Source organism: Oryza sativa, chromosome 9, assembly GCF_034140825.1.
Source record: "Oryza sativa Japonica Group chromosome 9, ASM3414082v1".
Lineage (NCBI taxonomy): Eukaryota > Viridiplantae > Streptophyta > Magnoliopsida > Poales > Poaceae > Oryza > Oryza sativa.
This window is the reverse complement of record NC_089043.1, coordinates 16,931,676-16,957,989: the sequence shown is the minus strand read 5'-3', so window position 1 is coordinate 16,957,989 and position 26,314 is coordinate 16,931,676. Positions and strand designations below refer to the sequence as shown.

The 26,314-nt window shown below is 40.4% G+C and overlaps 2 protein-coding genes across 2 annotated transcripts; one reads left to right on the top strand and one right to left on the bottom strand.

The window, feature by feature from the left end:
• The first annotated feature begins 9,737 nt into the window (after window positions 1–9,737).
• LOC4346913 (CST complex subunit CTC1) lies at window positions 9,738–18,566 on the top strand. The gene is made up of 17 exons (XM_026020487.2): window positions 9,738–10,832; window positions 10,928–11,046; window positions 11,151–11,225; window positions 11,332–11,410; window positions 11,535–11,597; window positions 12,172–12,249; window positions 12,332–12,532; window positions 12,903–13,007; window positions 13,718–13,975; window positions 14,085–14,420; window positions 14,537–15,127; window positions 15,206–15,297; window positions 15,974–16,175; window positions 16,334–16,433; window positions 16,594–16,916; window positions 17,215–17,628; window positions 17,769–18,566. Exons 1-16 carry the CDS (start codon window positions 9,768–9,770, stop codon window positions 17,380–17,382), a joined length of 3,855 nt encoding a protein of 1,284 aa, XP_025876272.1. The 5' UTR covers window positions 9,738–9,767; the 3' UTR covers window positions 17,383–17,628; window positions 17,769–18,566.
• Window positions 18,204–20,361, bottom strand: LOC4346912 (RING-H2 finger protein ATL48). Its single transcript, XM_015755163.3, has 2 exons — window positions 20,186–20,361; window positions 18,204–18,669 (listed from the first exon to the last, which is right to left on the bottom strand). Exons 1-2 carry the CDS (start codon window positions 20,301–20,303, stop codon window positions 18,482–18,484), a joined length of 306 nt encoding a protein of 101 aa, XP_015610649.1. The 5' UTR covers window positions 20,304–20,361; the 3' UTR covers window positions 18,204–18,481.
• Window positions 20,362–26,314: the final 5,953 nt, after the last annotated feature.

Below are 26,314 nucleotides of genomic sequence, written 5' to 3'. Positions count from 1 at the left end.
GAAGGCAATTGACCACCACCACGGGCTCATATATAATCCTCTCCCCATCCCATCGGACGGCCCGCATCGCGCGGCGTGATCGGAAGGCGAGATCTGGCCGTCCGTTTCGCGTGGGCCCCACGATGGCAGACGATACCCCCGGTGCGTGCGACGCAAGGCTGCGATTTCGTGAGGCCCCAGGACACTCGCCGAGCGACTAATTTTTTATTAGCAGTATGTAGATTTTTGATTGGATCCAAGCTAGCACTGTGAATCTGGACACGAAGCAGATTCGTAGTGTATACGTAACATGTCCAGATTTATAGTATTAGAATGGTTATGTTTGGCTGCACTTCTTTTTACTGTGCTGCAGCCTACCTAAAAAGTATTATGTGCCAATACGTCCCATCCACCTAAAATACTTTATATTTTGGGACCGAGGGAGTATAATTTAATTTTTGTTTTTATGTGTGCTTCATTATTCGAAATTTATTTTTGTTTTTGTTTTTATTTGTGTGTGGTTTCGTTTCGCGTCTACAGTACGTACGTGAGACCCATCTGAGGGCCATTGAATCTGGATGGGTTTCAGGTCGCCGTCGGGGAAAGTTCGGGTGAATTTTGTGCGCGTACTAGGAAGTTATTACTACGAGTTACGACGGCGTGGTGAAAATCAATTGGTCGATTTTGATTTTTTTTTTCCTTTTTTGAACGGAGGTCTCATGAATGTTGAGTTTGATTTGATTTCCATCGTGGATCACGTTTTGTGAATACGTAGGTTGAAGTAATTCTTTTATAGGGGTGATAATACGGAGAAGGTAAACTTGATTAGTGCTTGTTAAAATTGCCTGTCAAAATTGGGAGTTGGTAAGAACGGGTCAGATAAACTAAATTGCGTAGAGAAGTGAGCATGACTTCTTTGGATATTTGATACGTGCATGCATACGTAGGAAACTAAAGTATTAAGTATATATGATATGATTGATGTTGCTTTCTCTATATATAAAACTATACAAATTCTTCAAATGGATTGTCTGATTAATTGTGGCCAGCACAAGGTTTTGTGTTGGATTTTACAGATTTTGATCCTTGTGGCAGAAGTGACCCCTGAGATAAGTAGAGGGAATTAATGAGAGGTGTTGATTTAATTGGCACATATAAAATTGCTTTATGATCCATCAAAACAAGCTACGCATTATTAATTGTTTAATGACAATTGTGCTGACTAGAAACACAAGGTGTTCCAATCATACTTGAAATTTTAGCAACAGTGGAGACTAAAGAAAACATCAACATCACAAAGATGGCATACATGGCTACATCTACTTGGCGGGTACACGTGTCACACTCCGCGTATATCCAATTGTTTCATGTAAGATAATTAAGAGGCATCCCTATCATATATGAACCACCTCACATGCCCAATCGTTGGAGTTTTGCAGAATTAGACCTCCACGTCACATATATCGTCCAATTCCAGTTGTCACGCACTCTCACCCCATGCACGAGTAATTATTTAATTAGCCAGATGAAGATAAAATTATAGTACTATACATATTTATCGCACGTTATCCACCATAAACTATAAAAAATAAGAGAAATTAAATTTAGAAAAGAATGGGAGAAAAGGTATTTGGCTCCTATATATAGGAGTATACGTCAAGAATAAAATACATACTCTGATTGTAACGAGGTATGCTGAAGATGAAATGGAGTTGGATTTTTCTCAAGCACCCCTTCACATGTGTCAACTGCCAATAGCTTGCAATTAGCCCATTAATGCTTCTCGGTGAAAAAAAAATGCTTTCCACGTGGTGAATTTGATGACCAGTCTTCTTGTTTGTTTTTTTAATCTCTCTCTATAGTTCTTCTTTGATCTCTACATGCATATTTGTTGCGATATAATTCGTTCTGGTGGTAGATATGGATATGGCCCAAGCGACCAATTCAGCTGGAGGATGAAAAAAAAAAAGGTAACCATGCATGTATGCCATGTTAATTAATTTAATTATAAGTTCATAGGTACTCAAGTCATCAATCACAATTCACAAAGGTACAAATTAATGCAACGTGGCATGCATCCACTTCTATGGTGGCAGCTGGTACGGTGGTAAGTAAAAATTGTCGGTCTTAGCCAGTTCTATTAAAGCAAAATGTTACACAATGCCAAGTGTCTTGTGCCATCCCTCCTATGTCACATCAATCGTCTTCTTTTGTCAAAATGCTAGTACATCCTTTGATGATAGAAGGGTATATATGTGCGAGGATAGACAAGTGGCATATTGGTTGTTATCCTAAAAAAACTCACCTAATAATCATACAAAAGTTTGGATATAATTTCTAACTTTGTTTGGTTGGTTTTATGTAATATTGCTCGGTTAATGCGGTAACTTTCTCGGTTTTTAGTAGTAACCTCTCAATTTTCATCATAAATAACTACGTTGGTACCACGATAACCGTGTAACACCGAGCGAAGGTAACCCCTCTCATAGTGGTGATGCAAACCGCCATAAGATCGGTCCTGATAATTTGGTGGCCATATTTACTAAGACTTACTTAGTAAAGCATCTTTACTAAGCTAGATATACATGCCGCATGGGGCCCCTTGGTGCTGGGGTCCCAAAGCAGCCGCATACTGCTCGTCCTACCCCAGGCCGGCACTGGCAAACCATTGGTTGATACGAGAGAGACGAGAGATGCAATAGGACATAATGAGAAGGGCTAGAGGAATTGTTGCGCAATAATTATGGAAAGTTTACTCTCTGAAACATACAGTAAAAATATAATATACAGATTAATAAACATGCATGGTTCTCCCACACACGTAGCCAAATTACATTTATATAGGAAATAGTTATACAATTGGAAAAACTTAAAATGTAAGATCACTCATCATGGAGGAAAAAAATATCAGAGATTCCAAGTTCCCGACCATCCACACATGGCATGAACGATCGACATAGTTTTGGGTCATTTTCTCAAAAAAGAAAATCGTTCCACTAGCCCTCCCAATATCTTCTGTGCATGTGTGTACATTGGTTGTGGGAATCTTGGATACCCACTTGATCCTTTTTTTTCCCAAAGAAACTCTTTCATTCATTCAAGAAGGACAAGCTTACAATGGCACCATGCTAGTATGTTTTTGCATGTTATTCATCTTACCAAATATACATGCTTACAACCAACCAATAATTCTTCCAAAAAAAAAAAACTACTCCAACGTACTTCGACCAATAATTCTTCGTAACAATTTCAATAAATTATAACAACCTACAATATTACGATAGTATACTTTTGGAGATGCAATTCTGATTTTGGTGTATATTATCTAATTATTCAAATTTCATCGAAAACAAAGTTAGAAGTGCTTGTGCCCAAAATAAGTGTTAGAATTTCTGTCGAATATATATATACATCATAGCTAGTTGGTTACAATTTAGAATTTAAAGTCGTGATAGGTGTAGGATAGAGTTAGAGTTAGGATAGAGTTAGAGTCAGACTCTGTCTTAGGCTTTCTTTTAAATAGTGAGCCACCACTGGTTGTCTTAGGCTTTCTTTTAAATAGTGAGCCGAGTATACATTATATTATGATATATCAGGAAAGAATGTCTGTAATCAATACAGTGGGAATATATGTTTTGACTGAACCTGATTAATAAACATCGTGCCTTGGTTTCCAAGGTTTATACTGGAGCCAATTTTATAACAATAAGAACTGCTGATTAATTAGAAAAGGGCTATAAACAAACTAGTAACCAAATCACAGCAATTAATCTAAAGAGAGACGCCCCTATCCTATCAACTTAGGGCCATTTCCATTCCACGCGATGAGCATCACTGACCGCCGCATATTCTCCCTCGACATAACACATGGTCCTGGGTTTTCAGGCCTATCTTCATATCGATTCCATCGGACTGCTCCTTTCAAAGATTTTCTTTCACAGGAAAAAAGTAAAGCACTCAGATTCCCAGCACAAACATGCACCAGCCACTAGCTTGTTAGCTTAATTATTCTTTCATATTTTTTTTTCTTAGGGCTTGGCTCTTCATGCTTGTCAACAGCAGCAGCCATGAGAGTGAGACAGTGAGACAGTGAGATAGATAGAGAGAGAGAGAGAGAGAGAGAGAGAGAGAGAGAGAGTTATGCCCAATTAATCAACAAGTTGCTCTGCCTTTCTTTTTGTCTTGTGTCTGATAGATGCATGCCCCCAAGCTTGATTAGTCTTGTCCATGAATGATTAAACCGTCATCAGCCATACAAAAAAAAACAATGTTTGTTGTTACTATTATTATTATGGCTGTTTGTGCGATGACCACTCAGCGATTCCTATCCGTTTATTGCAGGGAGCAGTTCTTTACGTGTCATGCAGGGTAAACTGGCTGGCTCAAATTGGAGATGATCGGATGAGGATCGATCGCTACCTTAGCTTGCCACTTCAGTTACTTGTAGTAATTACCTTCTTAATTACTACCAGCTTGTGTGTGTTAATCTCTGAACATATCTGAATTTGGAGTGCTCTGAATGTTTGTTTGAAGGCTGATGACATAGACAGATAGTCGATCTCTACTCTCTAGTTTAACCACATGATAGCTTGTTATTATTCAACCTGTTGGTACTAGTAATAGTAATATTAATAGTTAATTGAAGCTATCACCAGTGCTAGGAATTGATTACGAGCAGATATTTTGCATCCCAGAGTCACAGAGCCAAAGACAAGGAGCAGAGAAGCCCATGGTTTTGGTAGCTGACAGAGAACCATCTATTGTCAGGAATATTCAGATGATCATGAAGGAAAGCAAAAGGTATCAGCTTGGTGCAGATCGGAATATTACATGTCTCTCAGAAGGATCAACTAGATGATTCTTGCCAATTGTGCATTAATTAATCAGTACTTAATTAGTATTATACCTTAGTACCCTCTAGACAATGTTTAAGAGTTTGAGGGAAAGAAAATGCTGCTGTAAGCAGCAATGGCATGCATGATTGCTTGCTTCACCTTGCGTTTCAACTGGAAATGAATCCATGCTCTGCATGCAGTGGTTTTGCCATGGACAAGTAGTTGATAAATGCAGGGGTATATTTAGTATTTCCTCCCTTGAAATATATAAGATGTATTTTGTTTTGTTAGGACAAAACTTTGACTAACAATTACTCTATCAGAATATAATTTTCTTAGCACAAAATTGATTTTGTTATGTTCGTACTCGAAAATACTACTTATGATGCTTTTATATCACATAAATGATATATTAGGGCTTGTTTAATTTGTTGCCACTTTCAACCATACCAAATTTTATCATTACCAAATTTTGGTAAGACAACAAACTAAATACATCTTTGCTACCTTACCAATTTTTGATAATTCTAGAAGTTTCCACTCTTAAAAGTCTTATCAAATTTTGGTAGGGTTAAAACTGGCCACAAACTGAACAAGTCCTATTCAATCATAAGATCTTTTTAAGTAAAGTAATTATAAGTTAAACCTTATCATGACAAAATAAAATACGAATGGAGTAAGAGTTCACACTGTCAAGGTTTTGCTCAAGGAGTAGATGATTCTCGAAGCAGTGTGGTTGCATAGTCTGAAAAACAGAGACCATGGGCTCTGGAGAAGGTAGTTAATTAATTAATTAATTAATTAATTAATTACACTGACGTCCATAACTATCATTTCCCAACCAAAGTTTTTTTTCTCCTCCAAGCATCACAATTAAGGACTCAACAAGGTCAAGAGGGAGAAAAGAAAAGGAATGGAAAGGCTAGGATAATTCTTTTCCACTACCTAAAAGAAATTATTCTTGGAGTGCCGCGGAGGCAAGTAATTGTACCGATCGAGTTCCATGATTATCGATTCGGAAGTCATATATTCTCTCACCCAAATTAAGATGTTTTTTTCTCCCTTTGCCAAGCATCCCAATTAATAAGGACTAGCCTTTAGGTCAAGAATAATAATGGGACCAATAATACAACCGCACGTAGGGGTCTCCAATAATAATCAATACTCTATCTGTTTTATACTATATAAGTCGTTTTATTTTTTTAGTCAAACTTTAAACAAGTTAAAAAAAGGGTCGTTTTATATTTCTAACCTAAAACAAATATATTATCAAAATATGTTCAATACAAAATTTAATAAAACTAATTTAGTTATAAACGTTACAAACTTTTATTTTATGAAAACGATTTATAATATAAAATGGAGCGAGCAGTGGCGTGGCTGTTGTCGCCATCGGCGATGGACAAGAGGTAGCGACGCGCGAGCCAATTGGAGCCCCTCGTTCGGTGGCGTCGTCATTAGGATAGCGATCAATCTGCCTTTGAATGTACTTGTTGTGTTTAATTTACTGTGGTAATTAACTGGGTCAGTGTTTTAATCGGCGATCGAGTGGATTAGTACGTGAGGTGTAGGTGATTGTTGTGTGTGTGGTCGGAGGAAGCAGCGGTAGCACGGAAGCTGGGGACACTTGGCTGGCTAGCTTGCTCTTGACAAGGTTCAGTTACCGTACAAGCTTTCTTCAGTAATCTTGGTGTTGATCGATCGGGACAGATTTGATGTGGCTGTGCTGCAGCTGCAGCAGCATGCAGCAAAATTAACACACACAATTTCTGCTATTTCTACTGCTTGTGCCCCTAGTGTACAAACCTAAGGCCCATTGTTTGGCTATTTAGAATGGTTTATTAGGTAATAAAAATAAATTTATAGGTAAATTTTTTTTATATTTTTTTTACTTAAAAGTCAATGCTGAAAAAAAACTATGTTAAAAAAATCTAAAAATTAAGTTAAAAATTTTAAAATTTGGCTTTTTCTTTAACTAATTAGGCTATTCGTTGGGAGCCCTATCTGATGCATGCCTGCCAGTGCCAGGTAGGATTAGAACTGCACATTGTGACTAATCATATTCCGTTAGAAGCTAATTAGAATGCGATGTGCATATGTGAGGGGGCATTATTGAGGCATACTATATGTACAAATGGCCTCTTCTTGGTGCTTATTTGGTCATTCACTGTTTAATAATTAAATCTGCTGTACGTGTCCTTTCCTCTAAATTCTATACATCTTCCTCTATTTATATAAATAGCGTGCCCTCTTAATTATATGTTCTTTTCGGGGTTAATTACATGTTTAATGAGCAGCGAGCACATGTATGTCTATATATAGCAGACATATACGACTACGTGTTATCCTAATCAATGTTAAACTCACTGAGATCAACCATGACATATTATTTTTCTCTTGGAATAAGTTCACTTGAGTTCACTTAACTTGTCAACGAATCCGATTTTCGTCCTTCGATCAGAAAACCAGATATACCAGGTCCCTTAACTATCAGAACCGGTGCAAAACAGGTCCCTCAGCGGTTTCGATGGTGGTTTTGGCTGATGTGGCACCGACGTGGCCAGTTTGAGTTGGTCCTCGTCTTACGTGGCGATGATGTGGCACTAGAAGCAAAATATAAAACTTAAAAATAAAAACAAAAACATGGGGCCTACAAGTCAGTCGAACAAAAGTAAAAATAGTGGTACCCACATCCTTTCCATCCACGGCGCCTTCTTCTCTCTCCCTCCCGGCCATCCTTCCTCGCCGGCCGGCGAGCGCGCACGGAGAAGGAAAAAGGCGCCGGCCGGTGAGCACGCACGGAGAAGGAAAGAGGCGCCGGCCGGCGAGGGGGGCGGAGAGGAGTTGCGGGAGGCCGTGATGCTCGTGGCGTGCGCCGGGAACCCCGCCATCGTGAGGCTCCGCGAGATGATTTGCCACCCGGAGACCAGCAAGCTCCACCTCGTCATGGACTACGTCGGCGTGAAGCAGATGCTCGCCGGCGTGAAGCAACTGCACGCGCGGGGGCCAGGGGGTCATCCACGGCGACATCAAGCCGGGCAACGTCCTCGTCGGCGGCGTCGATGGCTGCGTTAGGATCTGCGACTTGGGCCTCAGCAAGTCGGCCGCGGCGCCGCCGCCGCGGACGCAGCTGGTCGGCACGCTCTGGTACATGTCGCCAGAGCAGTACGCCAGTACCTCAGCAGAAAATTTTAGCACGAAATCAAGCGAAAAATGCAGCCGCTGCAAAAGATTGAAAGCCCGTTTCTTCCCCGCGGTCGCATGCCACACCGGGGCGGCTTCCCTCATGGAGGAGCGCACATGAACAAAGAACACTGGACATGCACGGCCGGCTGCCAGGCGGACTCGTCGTAGCACATGCTCTGCGTCCTCTTCCACTCTACATCTGGCCGCCGGCTCGAGCTCACCAATCGAGGAGCACCATCGCCTCATCGAGCTGTGGCGAGACGATGGCCAGCTTGGCCTCGTGGGCTTGGTGCTGCTCTGGCCGGATCTCGACAAGAATGTTAGACGGAGCTGTAACGCCGCGAGGAGGGTGAGATCGAGCATTGAGGCCGGTGGCGTCGCGGAAGAGGAGGAGCTCGCGCTCGCGGGCTCCCACCTCTCCTTCATGCGCGGGCAGCCACATCGGCTGCCGTCTTCTCGCAGCTCACGCTATCGACTCCACATCGCATGGGGGCCAGCCTTCGAGACTCCGCTTCCGCTGCCGACGCCTAGTTCCTCTCCACCGGTCGCTGCAGCTAGGTCCACCTCCCGCCGCCCCTACCTCTTCCGTCCACAACTGCCGGAGCCGAGCCTCCATCGTCACGCGCGTCGCGAGAGAGGAGAGTGGAGAGAGTTGAAGAAAGAGGGAGATGGGGAGAGGAGGAAGAAGAGGAGGGCTGAGAATGACAGGTGGGGCCCACGTGGGCCCCACCTTTTTTATTAATTTATGTGTGAAACTGACATGTGGGTCCCACGAGATTTATTATTTTTCCAGCTCACATTGCCACGTAAGCGCCATGTCAATGCCACATCAAATAAAGACCAAGTCAAATTAGCCACGTTAGTCAAAACCACCGTCCAAACCGCTGAGGGACCTCATCTGCACTGGTTTTGACAGTTGAGGGACAAGTTATAACTGGTTTTTTGGTTGAAGGACGAAAATCGGATTCGTTGACAAATTAAGGGACCTTAGATGAACTTATTCCTTTTCTTTTCTCGTGAGGCCTAGCAACGTGTAGAGAGGCCGCCTAATGGGCTCACCTGATTGGGCCCACACTGCAACGGAGAGCCCATCACACAACCATTGGCCCGCTGGGAAAATTGTGCCTTCAAACACGGATTTGGTCACAATATCATCATGTATTTTAGCTTTGCTATATAAAATCGTCACCTTTAAACTTCTCTTCCCCTCCCTCTAGCACGCGTGAAGGTGTTTGTCGACAACCACCAAACGCCATGACCACCATCCCATCTTATAAACGCCGCTTTGTGCTTCAATGCCACCAACTCAATCCAGTACCGCGGTGGCCTTTGCCATCACGTCGATATAGGAGGAGCGAGGAAAATATAAGAGCCGACCTGTCAGCTAGGCAGCGCCTAGCTCGACGACGGGGTGCTAGCAATGGGCTGACTAGGTACGATCTATCATGTACCCATCCGTGCCCCTCTCTAACAGCACACGGCAACGATGATCTAAACCAGTGAGGTGAGGCCATCGGAGTTAAAAGTGAAAGAGATGACGAGGAGCATTTTACGGTAATTTAGTGAAACCAAAATGCAGGACGACATTACGAAACCGTATTCGAAGATGGCACAATATCAATTTTCTCGCTAAGACATTGACCAGTCAACCCACTCACCCACTTCCAGGTGGGCCCGACGTCCCGCGGGGACGCGACTCCTCGTTTCCCGCGCAACTCCCTCCCACGATTTTGCCTTGCCTTCGCCTTTTCCTCCAAATCCCTAGCGATGCCGCTGCCGCCGGCGGAGCGCCGCCTCACCGTCGCCGACCTCCTCCGCATACGCCGCCCCACCACCGGCGCCGCCTCCCTCGTCTCCTCCTCCCCCTCCACCTCGACCGCCCCGCCTCCCCGCAAGAAGCCCAGGCTCCCCGCCGCCGCACTGACCCCGACCCCTCGTAGCACGGCGCCCTTCGCGCCCATCCCCCACCGCGTCCTCCTCGCCGGCGTGCTCTCGCTCCCCGCGTCCGGCTCCCCCGTCGCGTGCCGCAGCCACTGCCTCTCGCTCTCCGACTCCCCTCCTCCCGCCTCCTCCGCCTCCGTCTGCTGCTACCTCCTCGACTTCGACCCCGACGCCGTCGACCGCGAGATCCACGTCCTCGCCTGGAACTACCTCCCGTCCCTCCACCACGGCGGCGCCGGCGTGCTCGAGGTGGTCCGCTGGCGCCTGGCGGAGGAGGGCACGCCCGCACCTGGCTCTGGCTTCCTGAAGACGATTCCGCTCGATTGCGTCGATGCGGAGCCTGATTCGGGCACCCATGGCCATGTGTTTGGGGTGGTGAGGTCGGTGAGCGTGGTGTTCAGCGTGCCGCGTGCTGGGCAGAAGAGTAATGCAGGTGGAGGTGACAATTCGGTCGGGTTTATCGCGGAGATGATGTGCTGCGCGTGCCGTCGATGCAGGGTGTTACCTCCAGAATCTGACCAGGATCACAAGTTTGAGCTCGAGAAGTTTGTGTACTTTGTGGATTCCGCAAGCTGGTGGCGGCCGGTGCTGGCGCGGATGGTCGGGAGGCCTGTGTCTGTCTCGGGGTTGAAGAAAAGGTTGGTTTCCATTGACAGGAAGGGCTCGTACACCATGTTGGTGTCGACGAGGAAAACAATGCTCAGATGGTGCCCGTCCTATCCAGCTGTTCTGAAATTGGATGGGTCACCAGGTGATTGCGGCGGTGTGTATACCGGCGTCGTCACCGGAATTTACATGCAACGCATGTTGATTGAGCTGGATAAGATCGTATGGTTGCTGATTGATGATCAGCATCTTGCTCCATCACATTCTCTCCGAGTTGGTGCTGTTGTATGTATAGATCTGTATTTTGGTTCCCAAATTGATCTTTTATTTAATGTCATGTCTTCAAGTTAATATAACTGTTCCATTTTTCTGTTTTGTAGATTTCTGTGAAGAATGGTCGAGCAATTTGTCTAAAACTTGCTTGGACAAGGACTCTTCTACTTGGAACATGCATTAAAACTAGCATCACTATAAATTCTTTCTCCCTGGTGGACTCCAAGTATGAAGGAACTATTTTTAGCATGCCAGTATGATAAATTGCAGATGTCACTGAATTGTTTTTTAGAAGGTTATGTCACTGAATTGTTTCTGCTGTTGATGCAGATCTTATATAAAGGCAGAGGACAAGGGTCTGTTAGGGAAGTTTGTTGACTCTTTTGAGCTGCCTGCTAGATTTTGGTATGAATTTTTAATAATTCTACCTGTACTTTATGTACATACCATGAATAACAGGACAAACATTTTTTCTTCTCACGGTATGCTTATTTGTTCTTTCAATTTCCAGGATGTTAATTCTGATACCATGCTTTAAACAGAAATTCACCAAGTTATTTTCTGAGAAAGAGATTTTGGGCTCTAAAAATGTAAGTTGCTAATTTTGTATTACATTGTCAGAACACTTAACATACTTGAGTACTTAATATGCTACTCGTTTCACTGTCTGCTGATTTACTTGACTGGGACTCTTGAACTGCAAGGTATCAACAGACGCACGGATTGGTCCACACTTATGCTTCTAAAGTTCTCTCTTCAATGGGTTCCAAACCTCAGGCAAGTTCGTGAGTAGTATATGTGTTTTCATGAATGTATGAATATGATTTCCTAGTACATTTTGCATCGTTTCCTTACATACTTGATGGATTGAACTTAGTGATGTTCACTTGTTCAGAGCTGAATGTAATTAACAGCTTGTATGCTAACAGCGTAAGGAAAAAGCTTAGCTTCCATACTGCCTATCAAAACTAGCACAATATATGTTTGTTCTACTTACTTGTCATACTTTTTTACCCTAAATTGTGGCCATCTTGCAGCAAACACATTAGAGGGATTACATAGTATATTTGTTGATGATTAATTTTGCACAAGACAGAAATAATCATAAATAGTTCTTTGATAGATAAATTTTAGGTTTAGTCATTTGACTCATTTCTACCATAGGATGTGGATGAAACATTTTTTATGGTAGTAGAACAGCATGTAATCACTCATAATGTCTTCATACCATTAGTGATTTTTCTACTAATTTGGTACTTTACATGGTGTTTAATCATGGTGCTCATTACATTAATCCTTTTTAATGTTCGTAATTTTTTTCCTTGAACTTTACTTGACTTTTGTTGCACAGCATGATTTCTTTATGAAATTCTCCAATCATAACTGCGGCAGTCCTCGAGCTGAATTAAACTTGGAAACTTTTAAATTGGTAATATCCTTGTATGCTTGTAACTTAATTTGTCTCTCTTTTTTTTTCCTTCTGCTTATCCTTAACAATTGACTTTGATTAGGTCATCCCCTTTGCTAATTTTATATGCAAATGTGAATCATTGTGGATATTAACAATGCTCAAAATTTGGAATGGCACTGAAGAAATGGACAAGAACCAGGGGGCCCACCAATATCTGTGTGATGGGATTTCCTATCCTGGTACTGCAAAAAAGTTAATTTCAAGCAGCGATCTGAGTTCTGTTTTAGTGGGAAGAATCAAGGTAACATTGAAATTTTGTGACTTGCTTGAAAATTTATGATATTTGTTTTTCTTTCTCCATATTCAACCCCTGTATTATACATATGATGCTTGGGGTGTTAACTTGTAAGATTCTTCAGACGCTCACTTGGAGATGAAAACGATAACCACTAATTGGTTTATTGGATTAGGGTAGGCATGTGTGTATTGCATTTTTTTTTTCAAAACCTGGATGCTACATATTGGTGGAAGTGAATTTTGTTTTTTTATGTTTGATTTATAGTTGTCTTGTAGCATTTTACAAGCTTGATATATACGTGTTGTCTATTATGATTTGTTCGTGATTTGACTTTGCAGGCTAATAATTCTAATTGTGACTTTATTGCATACAGAGATCTTCGGTGTCAGGAACACTGCAGTTGGTTGATGCAACAGGATGTATAGATGTTGTTATACCAGATCTGCCACCAAATGTTTGTATGGACAGCATCTACGAGGTTATGCTCACAGTTTAGTGCATATATATACTGCATGTGGTTCATCTTATAGATGTTTTGTTGGCAGTACGGTGACCTTCATGATTTACTCAATTGATATAATTAATACCTTATCATTCATTTTCATGAATTATGGGACGTGGAACTTTATATTTTAAAGCATGAACAGTTTTTTTAGTGATATTACCAAAACTGATACTGCAAGTACTGATGCAATGTATTGGACTATTGGTAGTGTTCATATGCTTTATTAGTTTTTCAAAGTAGTTCCTGTAAGATAACCTGAGACATCTATCAGCTATCATTTTGATTGGAATGCTCAAATTTCAAGATTATAAAACTATAGAAATCAAAAGTTTTATGTAGGATATTAGTAAGACAGTAATTTGTAGTAAGTTTCTCAGCACGAACATTCCTACTGTATGTTTTAGTGCTTTCTGCAATGATTTTTTGCACCAGTAAGATGTATCTGATGCTGGTGGGTATTTCATCTCTTTCTATTGTACTACTCTGGTGCCAAATTTGCAGTCGCCTATCACTCAAATGAAAATACATACTCATGTATGAAAAGTGCCCAGCGGTCTCCAGCCTATGCATCATCCTCAACAAGTTCTTTTTTGTTTATAGAATTTTATTATGTCAGTTGACCCCATTGTTTTTCAGCAATGTATATCCAACACTGCTTTCTGATTATTCCATTTGTTATTCAGATAAATGATTACAAAGTAGTTCTTGAAGGTCCCATGGCTTACCTTGATCCTTATGATGTTACTGATCCATTGTCCTGCAAGGCTATTTGTGAACATCTATCTTTCCGAAAAAGACTAAATCACCTCAAGATCTATGTTATAATCAACTGGAGTGAATTGAATCGAATTGGTCCTTCATCAATTCCTTTGCAAATCAATGCTTGTGCCAAAATGTTTCACCTGCTCAAATTAACACATATATTTCCAGCAAATAAGACTGTGAGTACCTTTACTCTTAAACTATCTATCTTGAGGTTTTTGGAATTATCAATTTATCATGCCAATTAGTGTTTGACTATGTTCTCATTTAGTCATTTTGCTATTTCAGTTTCAGCATCAAAACTTGTCAGGGCCCAGCTTGTATGCTGAGGCTGTGATACTGCCATATGATTTGAAGTTTACTGAGCTAGATGAATGCTCTGAGCATGCTGAGAGCTTTAGAATCTCATGCATTCCTTCACTTGGTAACTCCAAAGTGTATACGGCAAAACCGTGTAATATTCTATGCACACTAAGCTTTGGAACTACCAATCTTTGTGGTTCTCTAGTGTCTATCTACTCTTGTGGATCAGTCAGTACTATTGTAAACGATACTGTTTGTGGCGAAAGAGATCACACTTTTAGGATTTTATTGGAATTTAAGGATGGAAGGTTTAAATATCAGGTATGTTTTTTAGGATCAATTATTGAAGCTTATTTTCTTATTCTGCATTGCTTCATATTTGCATGTTTAGCCTTGATATTGAGATAGTATTACTAACCTATATGATCAAATAACAGTCACTGCGGATCGGCGGCTACTATCTTCTTGAATGTTCCACTGAAAGTATGAATTATTCCATGAAAGGCTGTGGATGTTTACAAATTAGTAAAGTTTCACTAGGTTATCAGAGTAGATTTTGGAGTCTTGCTATTACATTTAATGGTACTATAAATATAAAGCAGACCATTGGGGATCAATCTATTGGAGTTTCTTCAGTGAAGATGGATGAGCCATTTTCCAGAAAAGCTGTCAATAATGAGATAAAGCTAGTGCATACTTGGAATGATTTCCATCAATATTGTGACTTCCATTTGAAATTTCACTGTGATGAAAAGATGGACGAATACAACTCTTTTTGCAATGTATTCAATGAATTGTGCTCTTACTCAAATGAAGTTCTAAGTATCTCATCGTTCATTAAGACTAGGGTGCCAAAAATGCCTTCTGGATCTTCTAACTTGCAAAGGGATAAACTGGTTCAAGGGGATTTGATATCATTACAAGGAAAAGTAGAAAATATCCATCCATATGGCTGTAAGAAGGAAAAATTCATGGTTGGTAATGAGAAGTCCAGTATATGTATCCATGTTACTGACGATAACCATAGGGTAAATGCCAATCTTATTATTTTCAATTTAACAGGTATTTGTTTGCTTGGAATTCCATTTCATGGCATTATTTTGCAGGTGCGGCTCTTTGGTTACCTAAGTAAATATGGTTATCCTGTTGGATTAGGACCAGGGGCATCTGCGACGTTCCACCGTGTCCTTTTGACACAGTATGTCATGTTCCTTTTAGCTCTTACTAAAGTGTTGTGTAAACCTGCATGTCGTACTAGATGGTAGGTGGAATGTGTACTGAATACTGTGGGTTCACTCTGGTACGAATGTAAAACATGTATTGTCCATTTAGATTAGACAGCATACCTGAGAATAGTCAAAGTTAAATGATAGCTCTACATTCCTTTGTTTGTAGAGTATTGATTTGATACGGCAACACTTTCCATCTTTAATCCTTACCTGGGATGAGATAGAAAATCCTGAGTTTTTCTGGACGTATGAGAACAAACAATGGATCGAACTAATAGCACAAAAGGCATTGCACAATGCACACTACCACATCTGTTTTCTTGCTTGATTGTAGTACTGTATATGAAATAAACGATCTCTGTTGAATGGCAGTTCTGTGTGCATAATCATTTACATTCACCTATTTTTTAGTCCGACTTGTGTTTCATACTAAAATTATTTATTCTCAAATACTAAAATAAACTGATATGTTATTTAGTCCAAACTTCTGGTGGACTAAATGTTCTTAATCCTTGTTGGAATAGGTATTTGGTGCATATGCTAAATTAGAACTCAAATCACTGCAAATGCCTGCAACATATTTTGTGCTCTGCAAATTTGATGATACGTTTTTTGATATCTATAATTTTTTCTGTTTTCTGGCAGCAAGCATGAGCTATTCGTCACCCCACTAACATATATTGAAGTGAGCTCCATCAGTCTTGCTGACCTGAATGAAGAATGTGTTGTTACACCACCCATTTCTGATTGCTTTAAGGATGGTTCACTTGGCAGAGTTTCCTCGTGTTTGCTCTTCTTAAGTCATAAACATTTAGCAGAAAATAGAGCCATTCAATTCCAATGCCGGGTAATCTGTTTTGTGCTTGTATTCAATTCATGGATAGGTTTCACTTCACTGCTTTTTAATACTTGTTTGTTGTATTTACACCTAAATCTTATAGTTAAGTTCTGCCTGTGAATGATCTCAAGCTCAACCATTTGACATTTTTATCGTTGTTAATACAGGTTGTAACAATCCATGTGTTGGTTTTGGACGGCCTCCAACCCTCAAAATCAAGATGTGAAACAATAAATGTAAAAGTCAGACTAGCCGGATTTATTGTTGGTAAGAGATCAGTCTCACAACAATTTCTTTTTGCTGCATCCACCATCTACAGTACTAGATGAAATAACTTCCATTTCTTTGAAAGGGTGTTTTGCCTTTTCTGGTTTACATGGATCACTGGGTATTTAATTTATTCTATCCAACTTAATGCTTTTAACAGATGATGGATCCTCTTTGTGCTGTTGCTGGGCTGATGATGCAAGGGCTGAGTTGTTGCTCGGGCTGCAAGAGGTTGCAGTTATGAATTCTTCTGTCACTTCGAGGTTTTCAAAAGATGGAGTAAACATCCAACAGACTGTTGGTTCTTTTCTAGAAAGTTTGTTAAAGAAGCACAAAAGTATCATTGCAAGAAACTGTGGGATTCCTCCCGACATCTCTTGTCGTGACTTGGAGTTGTCTTCTGTTCTCAATAAAGTCTTAAGTTGCTCAGAAGAGAAACTTTTGAAATCTATCATACTGAATGCTTGTTGGAAGGGAACTTTGGTGAGTTCATTTTATGCATTAGTTGATTACTACGAATTATTTGGTTGCTAAAAATTATATGTGCTCCTAAATATGCTTCATATCATATCAGCAGTATTTCATAACATTGTTTTACCAGTCTATCAATAATAGTCTATCTATATCCGTCAACCAGAAAGAAAAAGTGTTGGTTGTGTAATCCATTAGAGAATTTTGAATTTGCAATTGATCACTACATTTCAATCATATCTGATGCTTTCTTGTATGTGTATAATAGTTTTCTCAGTGTCGCTATTTGACGAGTTTTGCACTTTTGCAGAATGTTATTGCATCAGCTTTAAATGCGAACACGCTAAATGGATTTAATTTAGAGCTTCCTAATTTACATCCAGTACGGAACATGCCGAATTATTGGGTTAATCAAGCCTTTCACATAGATCCTTTGGAAGAGGCCCGAAAAATGTTTGACAAATTGGAAAGCACCTAATGTTATTTGGACCAGAAAATGCATCAAGTTCCTTATTATTTATTTTGAAGTATGTGGGAGCAGTACACTGGTCAGGGTGTACTCATATCCCCAGACCAATACTCTTCGGGTTGGCCATTTTCCTGACAAGTTATCTCTGTCGGTCTGGCCAACTCTTGGAGAGCGCCTGGTCCAACTTATCTAAGGTCTGCTGGGACTGAACATTTATTCTCCAGATGCTTCGATGCACTGCTGAACGTGTGAGCGGTAAGTATGCAGGCTGGCTATTTAATGCTAATTTATCCCAACCATTCCCATGCTGCAGTAATGTTAACACTTTGTTTCAACGCAAGTCATGATATGGATTTGTCATGTGTGATGTGATGCTAATTGATTGTGTTCTTCAGGCGTGTTCGCTGCGTTGTGGGTGGCAAGATGGAATTAGAAACCATGTTGGACCGGCTTTTGGTGGCAGTATAATAGTATATATATAGTTTTGTATAGTAAGTGCAGAAACTAACAAATCACTATGCCTTTACGAGGAATGGCTCTTGTTGTATAATGATGTATTTACTTGTGCACTTTCGTTAGCCGGGGTTTGCATCTGTAATATTGTAAACCAAGTTCCTCTTTTAGTCTTATATGAAATGAAATTGGGCGTCAAGGGCTATAGTTCTTACAATGTTAAAAACAGACTTCCCTAATTGATTATGAGAAGCTGGGTGGTGATCCAAACTATTGGAGTTGTCCATACAACCAAGAACAAGCAATTCTTCTCATTTTTTTTTCATGATTTTTTCATCACATATGCATAGACATAGGAGTAGGTGACACGATGCAGCTTTCAAGCCACAGGTCTGCACTGTGTATGTATTTTACCCATTCGCTCGATTAACAGTGCTGTGTTCCAATACAATGCATAACTTGGTGTCAAGTCGACGAAAGAAAAGCTTTTTATTCAAAGCCTAGTAATTGCGCAAATCCAAATCTGATCTTGTTTTTGTTAGCTACCACGTGCCAGGCGAAAACAACATGGTTAAACCCCAATGGCTGGAGGAACAATGAACAGCGTAATCTTGCCCAAAACTAAGTATAGATATGAAGATTCCTGTACTTGTCTTCAAGGGCTTGACCCTTTCTTGAACAGCTTGATTTGATCACCGTAGTAGTAGGCACTGCCGATCATCAGAGCAACCGTCGCTCCTTGAGCGACCACACGAGCCCTCATCAGTTTCTGACCCAGTTTAGAGTTGCCATATCGGAAGCTGATCAGGCCGGCCGTCAGAACACCAGCAGTGACCAATGCACCTGAAATTATTACATTTCTAATTAGGCAACTGAGAAATGTTTGTGTGGAAAGGCATAAAATTTCCCAGATACTATATCAACATCAAGATAGCATCCATGTTTTGATTTGCTATGCCTACTTCATCACAGATAAAGTTCAGCAGTTAACACCTAACAGGCAAGGGGAAGCGTGAACCATGTTTTGGTTCTAACTCATTTGGAAAATTATACTACGTACCAACATGATTGCACCATCCATAACAATGCAGCGCAGCAAGAATTGAACTTTATAAATTGATTAAGTGACAATTGAGCAACACGAGACATGACTGAATTGGAAGTATCCTGGAAACTCATAGCCCTGGCTACGGATCATATGCACCAGAACTAATAGGCCTAGATGATTATTCATAACTTGAAGCTGTGGTAGATATCTAAAAAGTAAACTTTCAAAAAAAAGAAAAAGAAAAAAAAACTGCTAAGTTGTCTAAGAACATATCCTCTTAAGTTCTAGAATATCCACATTTTGAATAAGCTTCACACACATGTGAGAAGAGGAAAAAAATATTGTCCACTAAAGATATATTAGAAGATAAGAGTAAGTTACTTGAGGAGACAATTTTATGAGTTTAAGTGACTTCACATTAGAAACTACAACTCCATGCATAGCTATATGAAACAAATCAGAAGTTTCAGGGAATGCGCCTTTAAGCTAGTTAACTCATTCACATCTAACAAATCAGAAGTTTGTGAACACAATGCACATCTAGATTCATAGAGGGCCTCGCAGTTCTCTGCTACATCCGTACACAACTATAACACTGCATACCCAAATCCAACTATCCATAAATGCTTTGAGTGTGTGCAGCTTGAGATAGTAGAAATCCCAAAGATCAACTGATCAACAGAATGTTGCCCACCGAGTTTCCATCAAAGCTGAATTACATCTACTGTATAGTTCAGCCAAAAATTCATGCCAACAAAATCCGGCGGAGGGGCAGGAGAAAAACTGGTTCTGTCAGCTTAGCTTATGAATCAAAATATTCAAGTATAATCTGCTTGAAAGAAGGTCACAAAATAGACATCTCCTAATCACCTCAACTTGAAGGGACATTCTCACTTTCTTCACCAATTCATAATATGTGCACTGCACCGACACTGCTACTAGTCTCAATGTTATTCCTAACATGTAAGTGAAAGAAAAAAAGAACCACTACAAGCAATGATACTCACATTTTTTTTCCAGACTTAGCATTATTTTGCTGAAGTACATAAGCATACCAAGCTCATCCTTAATCCTGTAAAACTACTGCCTTAGATTCCCCCCTCCCATGAACTGCCATCCAACGAATCCCACAAAACCCATTCAATACGCTGATTCTCAAAACCATCAACAACCGACCCGACCACAGGAAAACCGATCCTACCCGCTCCCCCCCCCCCCCCCACACACACACACACAAAGAAACCAAGAAACCACAGCTAGGGCGCCACCGCGCGCGAGCTCGCGCGGGCAGAGATCGAGAGGGCCGCGTACCGATGGGGACGAAGGGGTTCTTGACGGGCTTCTTCCCCTCGAGCGCGAACTCGTCCGTGTACATCGGCGGCGGCGGCGTGCTGCTCCTCCCTCCCGCGGCGGTGCTGCTCTTCTCCATTCGCTTCGAGAATTTTCTTTTTTTTTTCTCTCTCTTCTTTGCTTTGGAAGAGCGACACGTGAGCGGCGGCGCGGTGTGGAGGAGGAGAAGGCCCGGAGGCGGGGGTGTTTGGGCCGTTGGATTGAGATCCAAGGGTGGTGGCTTGTTGTGGTTGATTGGAAAGCTGTGTGCTGTTGGGATGTGGTGTCAAACTTGCCAACGGGAGGGCCTTGAACAAGAGGGATCTTGGTGATCTTGACGTCGCAGAGATATAGAATCTTCTAGAATGCGACTTTGTTTATATACCCATCTACTCCCTCCGTCTCACTATATAGTAAGTTTTAGGATTTGACACAGTTATTAAGAGATTAGGTAGAAGTGAGTGGCGGAGGGTTGTGATTGGATGAGTAGTGAATGTAGGTGGAAAAAATGAATGATAGTGGGTTGTGATTGGTTGGGAATCATCGTTTGGCTTTTCTCGTAATAAGCCAAAACGGCTTATTAGAGAATAAAAATGAATTTGTAGGTAAAACTTTTATATATGTGTTCTCGGTGACTTAAAGGCCAATGCTGAAAAAGAAACTACGTTGAAAATATCTCAAAATCAATGTCAAAATTAAGTTTGAAAATTTAAATTTTGGCTTTTTCTTTGGCTGAATAGGCCATCCGATGGGAGCCTAGAATGTTGGTGGAAAAGTTGTAATATTTTGGGACAAATCCTGAGACTAAAAATTGTTATATTTTGGGACGGAATTAGTAAAATACTACCTCTGTCCCAAAATAAGTGGTCGTGGGAATCCGTGTTCAACGTTTGACTGTCCGTTTTATTTGAAAAATTTATGAGAAAATTTAAAAAAGTTAGTCGCACGTAAAGTACTATTCATGTTTTATCATCTAATAACAATAAAAATATTAATCGTAAAAAGTTTTCAAATAAGATAAACGGTCAAACGTCGTCAGACATAAAAGCTTCACTTATTTTAGAACGGAGGGAGGGGAGTATATGAAATACTTTTATCATGTTGATGTCGAAAATGGTGTCTAAGATTACGTCATTAGGAAACAATAATATACTCCCTCCGTATTTTAATGTATGACGCTGTTGACTTTTTAACCAACGTTTGACCATTCGTTTTATTCAAATTTTTTGTGCAAATATGAAAATATTTATGTCATGCTTAAAGAACATTTGATGATAAATCAAGTCACAATAAAATAAATGATAATTACATAAATTTTTGAATAAGACAAATATTTAAACGTTACATAAAAAGTCAATGGCGTTATACATTAAAATATGGAGGTAGTATAATATATAGACGGAGTATGTGCACGCGAGTAGTGAGGTTCAGAGTCGGGGAGTACATATAATTTTGTGCGCTGTAGTGTATCCGGTGAGTTATTGAAAGAGAGGAGAAGATAAGTCTGAATTCCCTCCTTGGTGTCGCTTCTTTTCTGACTCCCATCCATTTCTCCTAACTCGACGATGAACTAACCTCATCGGCGATAAGGAATATACTAACTCTGTTTCAAAATACAAAGAATTCTATTATTTCGAGAAATAAAAAAAATAAAGTTTAAAAGTGTGACGCGCCTAGTTAAACGAGGGGGTGGTGGTTAAGGTAAAGTTGGTGGAAAGCTAAAGCCAAGTTCTGAAGTGCTTTTGAAACTGACAAAGCGATAATTTTCTCGTTCAAAGCCTAACTACTAAACGTTAAGTTTTCTATAACATATTTTCTATGTATAAGTTTCTCAAAAAACAAATAAATCTATTCTCTAAATTTGTAATAATTACTATTCAATAATCATGTGCTAATAGCTCGTGTAGTTTCGCGTGAGGTTGAAACATCCGAGTGCACTAGCTAAAACGAGAATTATTATTATTTTTAAACTTTTCATTTTATTTTAAAAATAAACCGTTTTAAAAATTTATTTCTAAAATCTGAACATTTTAGCCACACCAGCTCACCTGGCATGGTAACATAACACTGTCACATCACCTCTAACAAGCGTGATAATTTTATCATGCCACGTTAGCCTGGGTGGCATAGCCAAATGACGCTGCCACGTTAGCTAGATCAGCGTGGCTAAATAAATATTGTTGCACCATTTAAATTAGTGTGACATTATTATTTTGCCATGCCTGTCTGGCTGAAGTGGCCTAAAGGTTCAGATTTTAAAAATACGTTATGAAAATAAGGTTAAGATTGTGGTTTAAAATTTCGCTGAAATTCCTCAAGCTTATTTGTAAATTTTAAAATGAATTCAAATTGTTCAGGTCAGTCTTTCCTTTTTTGACTCAAAAATTCACCTTGGATATATGTAAATTGTTGAGAATTCAAATATTAAATTTAAATGCAAAGCTTCCTCGAAATCCCTCTCTTTTCCCTTTCATAACTCCCTACGTACAAATTTATTCAAACTAGTTAGCATGTAAGTGCAAGACACATTTGGCATATTTAACTGGTGTAAATACTTTTATATTGTTTTATGCTAATAATAAAAAAGGTGAGTGTGAGCATAAAAAATTGCAGTGAATTCTCTTTTAGTTATCCGGCCTACATCGATCTCAGCGATAACCACCTCTCCGGTGAGATCCTGACGACGCCTTCGTCAACCTCCGTCCCGAAATGTTCATCATCCTTAAACTCGACTCTAACTACCTCACCGGCTGGCTTCCCCTGTGGCTGGCCAACTACATGCTTCTTCACACATGGATGGTGAGGAAAAATACGCTCGTAGTCGTTGGTGAGCTTGGTGTGTCTTAAAAAAAATGTTTGATTTCTTTAACAAGAGAGTCAAATTTATTAGATAATCTTTATGGTGCTATCTGGTGGTAGCAGAATCAATACAGATCTTTACATTTTCTAATCCAATATATTATATATATTTCATTACCATCTGAATTACATCTGGCCTAATTGATGATAATGCAAAGTACATATCGGCTCAATCCTTCTCTCATCTTCTCAATCGACTTACCGAAATAGAATCGGAACAAATATCAGGAGGAACGACATAACATAAAATAGGCAATACATGCAAGTACCAAAGATACGCTAATAGATACAATATTATCTATTACACCTCCAGAGTTATTCCAATTAACGTTTACGTTATCATGATCAAATAAAAAAAACACCTAGTAGTACTCCTCTATTACTACTACTCTATTTTTCAATAGATGATGGCATTGTTGACTTTTTTATGATATTGCATCATCGTCTTATTTAAAAGTTTAGTGTATATATGCAAAAAAAAAAAGTCATGCTTAAATTCCTTTAATAACAAAATAAACAATACTCACGAAATTTTTTGAATAAGATGAATGCTCAAACGTTGTGCCCAAAGTCAACAATGTCATCTTTTAAATAATGGAGGGAGCACAAATTTAGTGACAACGAAGTTACTACTAGAGAAGGTTGTATTTCATGATTAAACTTACAATATAGCTAGGATGTTTTCTTGGTACTTATGTTTGATTAATGTGACTTAACCACTTGATAGTTTGAGAGAATAGTATTGTTGTTCTTCTCAGGAAAGAAAAGTCTAAAGTATCGAGGTTGGTTTAAGTATGAAATCGGGTATTCTAATTCTACACCCTAAATTATTGAAATGCCGGTTCAAATAACCCCCTAAAATAACACTACAAGGAATTCGGTATGACAACCCATTCTTATCAGAAATATGCAAAAATTCATAATAGAACAGAGTTTTTTGCTGACCTCGTGATGAAATGGCTTCATCACAGGAGATGCGTCTAGGATCACCTTGTGTGATGAAGAAGGGGTGTTTGTCACAAGTTATGATGATATGCCATTCTTCATAGCGTTTGTAACGACCCAAAACATCATATACCAATTGCTATTGTACCATCGCGTGGACATCGTGATGACATGGATCCTATGTGGTAGAATGTTGTGATGTGGAATGTGCTGATATGGCAAATCTTTTGTGATGATTTACATTATCATAAACTACTGGAGGCCCATTTTATGGCCTAACGCATTGAGTAATGGGAGTATCTAAAAAATTGTCGTAAGTTTTTTTTTTGGGTCAAAAGCTTTTAGATGCAACTATAGTATAACTAAAATACAATTACATTGTAACTGTACTAACTACGATATAGCTTATTAAAACTTGCATTCAACGATGGTTTGGTTAGATAGCCCTGGGATCTTACGCATGGCATGTGTGAAAATTTCTTTATCTAGCAATTTTTTTCTCTTCATGCACAAATCTCGAAACGATTCGATGGTTACAAATCTGAAAGTTTTGGGGGCAAAAAAAATTGTGGAAGTTTTCTAGGAAATCCGTTGGGTAAACATTCCGATTTCTTCCCATTTCCATTCCGGGATCTGAAGGGGCTAGAGCAGTCCAGCGGGTCGCTGATGTTCTGCTTTGACTCGTTGACAAACATCGCAGAGTGCGACGAATTCGGCTATTTCTCTTCTCATGCTGGCCCACCAGAATTTCTCTTTGAGGTCCTGGTACATTTTGGTAGTGCCGGGATGAATTGAATACTGAGTTTGATGAGCTTCGGTGAGTATCAGATCCTTCAGTTTTTTGTCGTCGGGTACACACGCCTAGAAATTTAGCCCAAATTTCCAGACTATTTTGTGCATTAAATCCCTGTCCAAGACCAGCCAGGGTACACAAAACGACAAGTAATATACAGTTCCAAACATAAATAAAAGCGTAAATACTTACAGAAGAGGCACTTAGTCCTCACACCGAAAGAAAACGGCAGCAGCGGAAAAAGGCAATCCTAGCGGGGCTTCAGCTCCACTCCACAGGCAAAACTTAACTGGGGTCTGAGCCTTGGTCTTCTAACTCTGTCTTCAGCTCAGAAGCACTACACTTCTGAAAAGGGGGAATAATAGTAAGACTAAGTACAACTACCGTACTCAGCAAGCCACACCAACGATGCAGACGTGCAAGGGGAACACAAGGACGGTTTGTGGCTATTTGCATAAAGGCGGTTGTAAAACATTTTATTGAGCAAAGCAGTAAAACTGTTGAGTAATTAAAGTAACATTAAATCTCCACTGATCAACGCTACACCACGTTGAACAGGCCCAACCAACCCACCTGAACTACAGTGCATTGAGTCGATTTATTAAGGTGGGACTAATCACGGTGAATCTGGTCGACCGCCCATAACCGCGGGCACGGCTATTCGAATAGTTTTACTCTGAGCAGAGATGTACAACTGTACCCACAAGACACAGCCCCACGACACGTTTCCGTGCGCCGACATGTCACCACGACATACCGGAAAGAGGCCGTGACAGGACCCTTCGCATAACCCCCTCTAACCGATCGCACCACACCTTAGGGTTCGCCCCCGCCCCCAGCAGGCAACGGGTAGCCCCCCTTTCGTGCCGCGGTGAATCCGGAAGCCGATCAACCAGACACCCCGGCCGACCCAACTCCATCACGCCCACCCTCGCCTGGGTACGTCGGCTAGAGGAAAGCTATACTACAAGCCCAGCCGTTGCCCACGCTGGCTTGTGGTAAGTACGATAAATTCTTCCAGGGCATCCCGTGAACCGGTCCTTAATTGTCATGGGTGCGACTAGCAAAACCATGCACCCACAACCCACCAATCAGTCGCATTTTAGTTGGGTAATTACGACAATGAAGCATGGCCAGATGTCTCGAGCACGCAGCTCATTTTGATACTAAAAAAATATCTAATACTGTAATTATCCCATCAACTGAGCTAGTGGTAATTAAGCATGGCTAAGCATATAGTTCTAGCTATGTCACATAAGTAACATGAGCTAGTCGATTTATTACCCAATATTGACAAAGGACAGATATCAAGTAAACATGGCACAAGCGAGCAGATAGGTAAACCCTGATCCCATGTAATTAGCAAGACATGCATGTTTATTTGCAAACGGTAAAACATTTATAAATTGGGATCAACATGCTCAAGGGGAATGTGTGACTTGCCTTGCTTCTTCACTTTGATCTTCCGAACTCTTTTCCTCGCGACCGCGGACTTCCGAAACGACGAGAACTAC